Here is a 12,250-nt window from a genome sequence, read left to right as displayed (position 1 = left end):
ACAAAAGGAGCACTTCATTTTTCAATACCTTTACATATATAAATATTTATAGAGACCTACAAGAGAAATATTCAAGATTCATTTAAATTTTAATACCAATAGTTTGTAAATATTGGGTCTATATTTTCCAAAATGTATGATATTTATCTCTTAAATTGTAAGTAATTTTCTCAGGTGGAATACAACTCCAAACTTTTGCATGCCATCTGTCATTCCCAAATCAATATCTGACTTCCAAGTTATAGCAGTACATTTTCTAGCTATTGCCAAAACAATTTGAACAAATTTTACTTGATACATATTCAGTTTTAATTTAGTTTTAATCCCTCTACCATCTCCCAGTGAAAATAATGTGGGAATTTTACTCCAGTTATTCATTTTAATAAATTACCCAAATCAAGCCAAAAAGGTTTAATTGTGGAACACTGCCAAGTTGAATGCAAAATAGTACCAACTTTTTGTTCATATAATACCCAATCTTGAAGTGCGCTACTTAAGGTCTGGCAGAGCAAAGTGCTTCACAGCCAGAAATTACTACGTGGAGAAAGAAAACGATGCACAGATATTTTCAGGGCCCTCTTGAAAAATAGCTATTTGCATGTAGTTACTTGTATTGCCCTTTTTTTTAATTCTGTTTTGATGCTAATTGTATTTCATTGGCTTTGTATTTACTGGCACAATCACATTGAAGTTGATTCTACTCTAATATAACCCCTGGAACAGTAGCTGCCCAAAATGGAGGAGTCTTCTGCTTGGCATTGAGGATCTTGAGTCCATTCAATGGAAGCTACACACCAAAGTTTGCACTTGGCCATCCCATTAGCACTCCCAGCCCCATCTGAGCATCATGGTCTCGTCACCACCCCAGAATGCACAGAACTGGGTAGGAAACAAGGCAGCCTCAACCTGAAAGAACTGCACAAGACACAGTGGAGAGCAAGTCTTTCTCTACAACTCCTTGAAAACAGTCAAAAATGAGAAGACAATACATAAACATATACGAGTCATAAACCATAAACAGTGAGAACCAAAACTGCCACTCACCTCTGTTTCAGGCGAGAAGGCTTTTCCTGACTATAGTCTTTATGGTTATTGAATTCCGCCTTGGCACTTTCTTTCTCTTTCTCTAATGTGGTTGAAGCCAGATGCCCATGTGCTGTTTTCATTAAAACTTCAAAATCAGAATCGGCATCGTAATCTTCAGTTTCATTTTTCTGCGGTAGGATATTGGTATTTGCCAGACCTCCAATGGGCATTTTGGAAAATACCTCCGCACATTCAATGGGCATACTCAGTCGGTAGAAAACAATGTCTGTGCTGCTGTTCTGAGAGCCAAATGACCTTTGTATGACCTTCAAGCAAGGTGAGCTATCAACTGTGCCATCAATTTTTGTCACCTAGTGCATATATGAACAGAAGAGTTTGCAAATGTATCTCTGCTTTTGACTTTAATTTAAAGGAACTGAATAAAAAATAACATATAACAAGATCCTTGGATCGACACGATCCTTCTGTCGCATAGAAAATGACATAGAAACATTTCACTTGAAGCTGACCTTTCAAATACCAGGTCACAAATATTTGGACTTGCATTTTATTTAAATAACCTTAGAACCTGTAAGCATGGGAATGACTATAAAATATTTATCATAACGGGACATGGAAGTGACATTTGCACATTTCCCTCAACCGGCATTACTTTGATTCATGAGGTGTTCACAGGACATTAGCATCATTGGCCACATGAGCGGATTTTACCCACTTCAATTTGTTTTTAATAAAGTGGGAGCGAGTGCTTTCTTGAACCATTGAATTTGAGAGGATGTTTCTGGATTGATAGAGAAAATTGATTTCACTGGTTGGGGAGTGTAGGACAAGAAGGTAGAGGCTACATATTAGATCCTGGTCTTTCAGAAATGAATTTCATGAATACCTCGTGCAAATTTCTTAGGAATGATGGAGTCCATCATTAATCCTTACCTCAATGTGCTCGTGGTTTGCTGGCACAGCGACAAACTGAGGCAGCCTCTTGCTAAACCATATTGTGATATCCCTATTCATGTTCACTGCAAAGGGTTCATATCCTTCCTGCAGACCACAGATAGTGAAATACTTGAGGGTAGCAACATCATTCCCGAAGTTCATTCTGCCGACTTGAGAAAGGCCCAAGCTGCACACTGGAATAAACCCTGGAAAGAAAGAAAAGGGGAGAAAATGGCAGCACCATATTCTACAGTGGCTGTTTCACTCTTGGACAACGGGTTGGTGAAAAAAATGCAATAACAAGAATGAATTTTGGAATTTTAAATCGTAGACCAGTTGCCAAAGATATAGGGTTCTAAATTTCCTAGATTATTGCTATCATGGCTGATGGAGCCTAGGACCAATGTATAATGTGTATATCCCATATGTAGTGTGGATTGTGGTGGATCATATGACCACTCTGCCAGAATATAGATTGTGGAGGCTCATGTAAATCTTTCCAGCTGCAACATCAAGGTCAAGCCCTGCCCACAAGTCAGCACATACCTGACCATTGGCCCCTTTAATTACCTAATCAATACCTGGGCCAGAATCTCCAACCCATGGCACCATAAAACCCACCACGAGGGTTTTCTCTTCTGGTACGAAACTAAATTCCACACCAGGTACCAGATTTCACTCCATTGAGGGCGGCTACAAGAAGCAGTGTCTTAAGAAATCAGCCTCTATCCTTAAAGACTCCCACCACCCAGGCCAAGCCCTCTTCACTCTGCAACCATCGGAAAAGGTGCAGGATCCTAAAGACAAGCACTCAGTGGCACAAGGACAGCTTCTTCCCCGCTGCCATCAGGTTTCTGATTGATCAATGAACAATAGACACTGCCTTACTGCAGTGAACTGGAATTCACTGTCTATGTATCGTCCCCCGGCTCCACCCTCACCTACCCCAATATAAACCCTGGTCTTCCTGCCTTACCTCAGATTCACCTGAGGACTCTGGTTCCTACCAGCCATTGATTGTAAGCTATTAAAAGTGTGTTTGCACTCCTCACATTTACTTTCACTTTTTGTGCACTATTTCATCATTTTGGTAAAGTGCTTTTTATGAATGTTCGCACTGTGAAGCTACCACAAAACAACAAATTTTGTGACTTGTTCATGACAATACATTCTGATTCTGAGCTTGTGCGCCATGAGCGGTGCTGGAGAGTCATTGGTGAGGTGTGCGCAGACAAAGAGCTGGGAGCTGTAGTATCGTGTGTCTAGAAATCACTGTCCTTAGTTTAGTTAAGAGCTGTGCCTGCACTGCATCAAGAGGTGGTGGGTTTAGTAATTTTTACTTCACTGTAAATATATCTTTCCGCAGGTGGTTGTGAGAATCGTTACATCTGATGCGAGTGTATCGTACAATCTGGCGAGCGAGACAGACAGACGGAGTGTGTGCGTGCGTATGTGTGTGTCTTTTATTCATGTTGTGATTTCTCAACATAAGTGAATAAACATCACTGTTGAATGAGCCTGTGTTCAGACTTGCTGCTCTTGTAACCCATCAAACTTGTTTTCTTGCACACACTATATTATTGACCAAAATCAAAATCCTCCTTTTCTTGTTCAAAACATGTCAAGAACTCAAAGCCATGGCTAAAAGGAGCAACATTTCCAATCTATTCAGTGAGAACATGGCTGGTCTATTCAAAATTCGCATGTTCTTCAAACATATCTGGTGTCAACCACCCAGTGAATTCTTTGGCTTGGCTTTGCGGACGAAGATTTATGGAGGGGGTAAAAAAGTCCACGTCAGCTGCAGGCTCGTTTGTGGCTGACAAGTCCGATGCGGGACAGGCAGACACGATTGCAGCGGTTGCAAGGGAAAATTGGTTGGTTGGGGTTGGGTGTTGGGTTTTTCCTCCTTTGCCTTTTGTCAGTGAGGTGGGCTCTGCGGTCTTCTTCAAAGGAGGTTGCTGCCCGCCAAACTGTGAGGCGCCAGTGAATTACACCAACACTATATGTCTGAGAATTGTGGATTTACACAATTGCTGCTTCCATGGCCTTCCATACAAATTGTGAACAATTTGCTTGTTCAAGTCTCTTGGAATATTTTCTGCTTACATTGACTTTCAAGATATCTACCTTGGTAGTTGGGCTTTAGCAGCAACATAACCATATACTCCATATACTTCATATATACTCCACATATACTCCACATACTCCATATATACTCCACATATACTCCACATACTCCATATATACTCCACATATACTCCATATACTTGCTGCTCTTGTGGCACTGCAAATTGATCTTGCTCTATGATTCAAGTCAGTTAATTTAATTTTGGAATTCTGCAAGCCGACTGGAACAACAGCAAGGTCAGCATCAAGCTGCCCTTAACATAGACTGGTTTTTGATAATAAAAATAAGAAGGCTCTATTTGCAGAATGATCACAAGAGATCAAGGTGCAAAAGATCATAAATTTAAGGGTTCTATAGGCCTTTCTTGAAGAATTGAACATCTGGAGCAGACTTCTGCCATACCCAATGTGCGAGAGAAACTCAACCGGTTACGCAGGAAGTAAAAGGTAACCAACATTTCAGAGTTTCCAGACGAAGGGCTCAGGCCTGAAAAGTCAGTTGCCTTTTACTTCCAATGGATGCTGTGAAACCTGTTGAGTTTCTCCAGTACACGTCTGTTGTGGCAATCGACCTGAGGAACTGCAGATTTTTCTCGTTGAATTAGAACAGACTTTTCAGTGGTTTCCAGACCTAACCCTTCCTCCCCCAGGCACAGAAGAGGGAATCCAATGAACTTTGCTCAGACTCTATGCCCCATCTACCCTTGTGATCTATACTGTTGTCCACTATGTATGTATTACATCTTAAATGGAATATATCATAGCAGTAAGTCATACAACTGGGTTGCTCTATTATCCCCTCTGATTCATTAGACAAATAGTCATGAGGATTTATTGTGGAGATCATTGCAAGACAAATGCAAACTTATTAAGTGAATGAATTGAAAAAGAAATTAACTGTGAACAACTAAGGCTGTGAAATAACACAAGCGTTGAACAATTCAAATTATCTGCATTCCAGTTTAGTCATAGATTTTGTTCAGTTAATGTGCCAAGATATTCTAAATGTATTAGTTCAACAGTTTTGAGACAAAAGGATGCTCCAGGAACAAATTTATATCAACACAAATGCTTACAACCAGCCCAGATGCAAAGATTCTTCCGACAGACCCTCAAAACTAGTCGTACATTTCCATGTATTTCAGTGCACTGGAATTGATTTTAAATCTGTCTTTAATGTAATGTGCTGTCTGTCCCAGTTCTGAGATGTACTCAGCAATTACCCTATCAAACTAGTGCAGAGGCAAGATTTTCAAACTGTTAACAAAACGCAAGTGGGAAAGTGGGAAATCAGAGAAAAGATCATCAGAGCTAACTATACTGTTATGAGCCCAGAGGACCCCAAAACCCAGCGGCAATAGATATTCACCAAGACAAAAGTTCCTTTTAATTATCTTTAAACATGAAAACAGGATCAAATGTTATCTTATCTCTATTGACTTACTTAACCTAACTTAACCCCCTTCTAATTCTAAGCGCACGTGTATGTAATGTGTGTGTAAGTTCAGAAAAGTTCTTTGGTTCACAGTTCAATCTCACTTCTCATTCCTCCAAGTTCACTGGTTGCAGGCAATTCATATACTGTGCACAGAATTTAACATTTATAAAGTTCACCAGGCTTTGGTGCTTGAAAGATAAATGTTTACCGCTCAGGAAGGTTCTTGTCAGTTTTCAGAGAGATTTGTTGTTCCTTTTTAATCAGCCACTTCAATGTCTTGCTAATTAAACTTTCCCCTTCAGGGTTCTCCAGATGATAACCTCTTTCTTTCAGGTCACCACAGAGTTCCTTTCTCTTTTCTTATTCCAAATGAAACATTAGCCAGCCAGTCCTGTCCTCTTGTATGAACCACAAGGGCTTTGACCAGGCCATCTTTCAATTGGGTTTTACAGAAGCTTGCCAGTTTGACCTGTTCCAGTCCAAGCTGCTGTCCACTGGCTGTAACACTGAACAACTGATATGTGTGTGTGTGTGTGTGTGTGTGTGTGTGTGTGTAAGAGAAAAGCCTGTTTGACTCTCTCTGCTTGCAAAGCCACATGACCCTCTCAGAACAGCAAGTTCTCTCACAGACAGCAGCTGCTCCGGCATGCTCTTTCATCTGTTCCCTTTAGCAAACAACGATCCCTTAGTGAATTCTCTTGAGCACTCTTCAAAAGCTCTTGCAAAAGCTCTGGAGCTGATACATCTACCATGGGGCAGAGCTCCAGTATTTTAAATAAGATCTGTTTTAAAGTGTTTCTATGTGATCTACTCTAACAAACCTTTCCCAACGTATCTCCCAAAAACATATATATATATATATATATATATATATATATATCTATATATAGATAGATAGATATATATCTATATATATATAGATATATATTTATATCTATATAGATATATATCCCAAGATGGTGTTATATGGTGAGCTCTCCACTGGCCACCGTGACAGAGGTGCACCAAAGAAGAGGTACAAGGACTGCCTAAAGAAATCTCTTGGTGCCTGCCACATTGACCACCGCCAGTGGGCTGATATCGCCTCAAACCGTGCATCTTGGCACCTCACGGTTCGGCGGGCAGCAACCTCCTTTGAAGAAGATCGCAGAGCCCACCTCACTGACAAAAGACAAAGGAGGAAAAACCCAACACCCAACCCCAACCAACCAATTTTCCCTTGCAACCGCTGCAACCGTGTCTGCCTGTCCCGCATCGGACTTGTCAGCCACAAACGAGCCTGCAGCTGACGTGGACATTACCCCTCCATAAATTTTCGTCCGTGAAGCCAAGCCAAAGAAGAAAGATATATATATATACTCTGTCACAATACCTTATTAAAATTACATTTTAAGAGTCATGAAGGTATTAGTTCATGGTCCCAAAATTAGGGTTTGATGAAATGTGAGTAATTGCAACTGCAAAAATACTGCATCAGCATTAATTAATTGGATCACTTAGACTAATTAACACATACATCATCGACTGCAGCTCAGCTTTCAACACCACCATACCCTCAGTTCTAGTCAACAAGCTCTAAAACCTGGGTCTCTGCACCCCACTCTGCAACTGGATCCTTGACTTCTTCACCAAGAATACTAATCGAAAACAAGGTATCCTCCTCACAGGTGCACCTCAACAGAAGGATGACAAGAATGAAGGTTGGGCCACTGAAGAATAAAGGAGGCAACATGTGCCTGGAGGCAGAGGAGGTTGGGGAGGTCCTAAATGAATACTTTGCTTCAGTATTCACAAGAGAAAAGGACCCTGATCAGGGTGAGGTCATAATAGAACAGGCTTGTGTGGTGGACAATGTGGAGATTAAGGAAGTGTTGGATCTTCTTAAAAACATCAAGATTGATAAGTCCCCAGGGCCAGATGTGATTTACTCCAGGTTGTGTGGGAAGTGGGAAAAGAGATAGATAAGGCAGTAGCTATGATCTTTGGCCACAGGGGAAGTGTCAGAGGATTGGAGAAAGGCAAATATGCTCCCCTTGTTTAAAAATGGTAATAGGGAGAATCCTGGGAATTATAAACCAGTGAGTCTATGTCAGTGGTGTGCAAACTATTGGAGAAGATTCTTAAGGATAGAATCTATGATCATTTGGAGAAGTGCAGTCTACTCAAGGATAGTCAGCGTGGCTTTTTCAAAGGAAGGTTGTGCCTCACGAGCCCAATTGAGTTTTTTTGGAAAAGATAACAGAAGAATTGATGTGTAGGGTGGTAGATATGGTCTACTTAGATTAAGTAAGGCATTTGACAAGATTCCTCCATGAAACGCTCGTTCAAAAAGTCTTGAGGCATGGGATCCATGGAAACTTGTCTGCCTGGATAAAAAATCGGCTTGCAGGTAGAAAGTAGATTGTAATAGTGAAGAAGCGAATTCTTCCTGGAGGTTAATGACTAGTGGAGGGCCACAGGGACCCCTGCCTTTTGTGATCTTTATAAATGACCTGGATGAAGAGGCAGAAGGATGGGTCAGTAAGTTTTCCAATGATACAAAGGTTGGAGGAGTTGTGGATGGAGCTGAAGGTTGTTGAAGGCTATGAAAGGATATAGACAGGATGCAGAGTTGGGTAGAAAAGTGGCAGACGGAGTTCAATCCGGAAAAGTGTGAGTTGATGCATTTTGGAAGGACAAACTAGAAAGCTGAGTGCAGGATAAATGATTGGTTACTTAAGAGTGCAGATGAACCTTGGGGTCCAAGGTTGCTGCACAGATTGATAGGAAAGTTAAGAAGACCTATGGGATGCTATGCTTCATTAATAAGTGGAATTGAGTTCAAGAGGTCTACAAGATTATGAGAGGTGGACAGCCAGGTCAGGAATAGCAAACACTAGAGACATGAGAACAAAGTGAAGGGAGGGAAGTTTAGGGTAAGTTTTTTTTTTAATGCAGTCTTGTGGGTGCTTGGAATGCCTTTCCAGGGATGGTGGTGGAGGCTGAAAAATTAGGGCATTTAGGGCACATAGATGGAAAAAGGAGGGTTACAGGGTCAGGGGTTGAGTAGTTTTTTTTAAGTAATATATGGCCGACACAACAAATGGCCTATACTGAGCTGTAGTGATCTAGGTTTTATGTTTTGTACTAGTTTATTTATTTTTAAATGTAATTTAATAGCAATATTTGCACTGTAATTCTGCCACAAAACAATGAACCTCATGATAGTTCATTATAATAAACTGAGTTGATTCATATTGTCCAGACTTAAAAGCAGAGAATTTGTCCATAAACAAGAGGCAGTCGAAATGTGAACAGATTGAGGTAAGTTAGAATTTTGCAGCACTGAAACGTTTGGGTTTGCCAGTCCAAACGTGTCCTCACACAAGCCTTCCCCCACCTTCCCACCTCAGCCTTCTATACCGTCAAAACTTAATTAAACCACCACAAAAGGCTGAACTCACAGGGGAATGGAATTATTAAATTTTCTCAGTCTGCCGAGGTCACCCCTGCAGTTATTGATTATGCTCCACAAGTACAAGTTCTTAAAATCAATAGAGATTTTTTCTTTAATTGATATTTTGTTAGTGCATGTTGACAATGTAGCACATTCATGAGCTGCCTACTCAGGGATTTGGCAGGACACGTCAAACGTTGCCTGCCTTTGAATAATTTAGTTTTGTTTTTCTCCATCTCCACTCCAGCCCCTGCCTGGTTTTTACCATCACGCTCCAGTCCCTGCCTGGTCTTTACCATCACCTCAAACCTTCCCCGATCTGAAACGGAATGCTCGGTCTTCACTCGAGGCCTCACCTTCCTTCCCCTATATCTGTACCTCTACGAGTTCTGTGCATACCACGATGCCGAACTCTTCTGCTGTCATCTCCGTCTCTGTGCAACTATTCCACCCCTCACTGCAGGCTCCTTCTGAAGGCATAAGCGCAGCAAATGGGCCAGCATCAGAATTAGACTGAGAGTTAACCCCTTCAGACCTGTGCTCCCAACAATCTACTCACAAATCTAAGATCGCTGGAGAAGAAAATTGATTACCTGGGACTACAACTGAATCAGATAGAACTGCAAGTCTGTGCGCTCTGGTGACTACAGAAATGTGGCTCCAGGCCTCCATTCCAGACGCAGTGATCCATCTGGATGGCCTTATTTCCCTCAGGGCAGACAGAGATACTGCTACTTCTAGCAAGACTGGAGGAGAATGTCTGAGCATTGACATGAATGTGAACTGATGCACAAATGTCTCTGTTGCAAAGACCTTCTGCTCAGCAGAGATAGAGTACCTGATGGTGAAATGCAGTGTGGACAAAGGGGGATGAAGGTGAGGCTTCTACTGAGGACAAAGTATTCAGGGGAAGGTTGGAGAGGATGGTGAAGACCAGGCAGAGTTTAAGGAGAGGTTCAATGGGTGGAGGGTGTCGGGGAGTGGAGGAAGATGGGGTGGATCAGGAGGTGGAGGGTAGGATGGGTCAAAGGAAGGATGGGAAGGGTTGGGAAAGTCAGAGGGTGGGGAGAGAGAGGCTGTGAGCTACCAGAGCCAGGGTGGAAGCTCACGATGAAGGCTCAGTCCTGTAGGTCACAGGGGCCAAGGAGAAACTCGCGTCCAAAGCTCAGTTCTGTTGGTCGCCGAGTTCAGGGTGAAAGTTCATGTTGGATGCTCGATCTTGTAGGTCACTGGAGCCGAAACAGAGACCTGTCACTGATCGTCTACTTGGGAACTACCCCTGTGACCACAGGAGGTGCTCTTCTTTCACCCACACCTCCTCCCTCAGCACCATTCAGGGGCCCAAACAGTTCTTTCAAATGAAGCAGCATTTCACTTTTGAATCTGCTGGGGTCATCTGCTTCATCCGGTGTTCCAAATGTGGTCTCCCCTATGCTGGAGAGACTGGATGCAGACTGGGAGATCACTTTATTGAGCAGCTTGGCTCCATCTGCCGCAATGGCATGGATCTCCCAATTCTCTTCCCCTTACCAACATGTCTGTCCACGGTCTCCTGAACTGCCAGACTGAGACCACCCATAAATTGGAGGAAGAACACCTCATCTTCCAACTGGGCGCCCTCCAACCGGATTCCATTAATATCGACTTCTCTCATTTTTGTTTAAAAAAATCTGGGCCCACTTCTTCCCCAGTTGTCTCCCCATTCCCTCTCTCCTTTCGGACAGACCTGATAAATTCTACCTAGTCTCTTATCACATCCAATTAACACCTTTTGTTGGTCTGGATTCTTCCCCCATTGTCTGAATTCTGAGACTATCTGAGATTTACTGCTTCTACCTTTTCTGAATTTTCCTTGAAGAAGGACTCAGGCCCGAAACGTCGGCCACACATCTTTGTCTCTCTAGATGCTGAAAGGACCAGCTGAGTTCCTCCAGCATTTCGGTGTGTTGACTACAGTCACTGCATCTGCACCCCTATCGTGTTTAACTTACCCTCAATGACCTCAATTGACTCATCCCACTTTCTCCAAATCAAAGGGGTAGCCATGGGTACCCACATGGGCCCCAGCTATGCCTGCCTTTTTTTTTATTGGCTACATGGAACAATCTATCTAGCTCTGTCTCTCTTTCCTTTTCTCTCCATCACCTTTTCTACACCTCTGCATTCACAGACCTACCCCTCCCACGATCATTTCTCACCTTTCCTCTCCTGTCCTCTGATCCATGTCCAATTATCACCTTTTGTTCCTTGGTATGTACTCCACACCCTGTCCTTTCTTCTCTTCTCCCCAACCTCTTAATTCAAGTGGCTCCACGCTTCTTACTCACAGCTTGAACAAGGTTTCAGGCCCAAAATGTTAGTTGTACTGTATATCTTTACCTACTATTGTCACTGCAAGATCAATTCCTCTCTCTACAAATGCTTCCTGACCCATTGGGAATTTTTTAGCATTTTGTTTCAGAGTGGTTATTGACAAGACTATTTATTTCAAGACCATTGCGATGGTAAATATGATTCACATCACAGTCGTCTTACAACTAACATGACAATTTATTCAGAAAACAAAATCTATTTCTTCAAAGACCTGTCAATAAAAGCAGGGCAAGATCTCCAAGAAACTTCTGCAAATTGAGGACATTTATATACAAGGGGAGCACGGTTGATGTTGCGGTTAGTGTAATGCAATGCCAGTGACCTGGTCCGAATCAGGAGCTGTTTGCGAGGAGTTTGAACAATCTACCTGTGACTGCATGGATTTAGATTTAGATTTCAGATTTCTTGTCAGAGCGCAAACATGACATCACATCCAACTCTAAAGTTCTTTTTGCAGAAAGTCTCCTGTTACTTATTTCTAACCCTGAGACTTCATTACCAACCACATTATCGCTGTTTCCTCAATTTAGAAAATTTTCAGGGGAAAATGAATTACTACTCATTTAATGGATCTTTGGCAGTTTATGCCAATTTCCCTTTCAAACTAGTCAAAGATCAGTTAAAATATTTGGGAATTACAATTACAAAGAGCTGCAAGAATTTATTAAAAGAAAACTTCTTAGGCCTAAAGAATTATTATCAGGATTGGACATATCAAAGCAATTAGAATGAATATTTTCCCTAAATTTTGTATCTGCTCCAATCCTTAGCAATTTTTCATTCCTGAAACTTATTTTTACTCAGTAGATTTGATTATTTCGTCCTATATATTGGCAGGATAAACAGCCTCGTATAAACAAAACCTATCTTCAAAGAAATAAAAGGTTTAT

General features: G+C 41.8%; 1 protein-coding gene across 1 annotated transcript in view; it reads right to left on the bottom strand.

Annotated features, from left to right (window-relative positions):
• The window catches only part of ryr2a (ryanodine receptor 2a (cardiac)), a 612,110-nt gene that overhangs the window by 376,356 nt on the left and 223,504 nt on the right, over window positions 1-12,250 (bottom strand). Inside the window, exons 29-30 of the mRNA XM_069936123.1 lie at window positions 1,981-2,189; window positions 1,045-1,397 (exon numbers count right to left, since the gene is read on the bottom strand). Of these exons, the coding sequence (XP_069792224.1) occupies window positions 1,045-1,397; window positions 1,981-2,189 (562 nt within the window). The remainder of the gene's footprint in view (window positions 1-1,044; window positions 1,398-1,980; window positions 2,190-12,250) is intronic.

Source organism: Narcine bancroftii, chromosome 4, assembly GCF_036971445.1.
Source record: "Narcine bancroftii isolate sNarBan1 chromosome 4, sNarBan1.hap1, whole genome shotgun sequence".
Taxonomy (NCBI): domain Eukaryota; kingdom Metazoa; phylum Chordata; class Chondrichthyes; order Torpediniformes; family Narcinidae; genus Narcine; species Narcine bancroftii.
The sequence above is the reverse complement of the archived record's forward strand: the minus strand, read 5'-3'. Positions and strand labels throughout refer to the sequence as shown.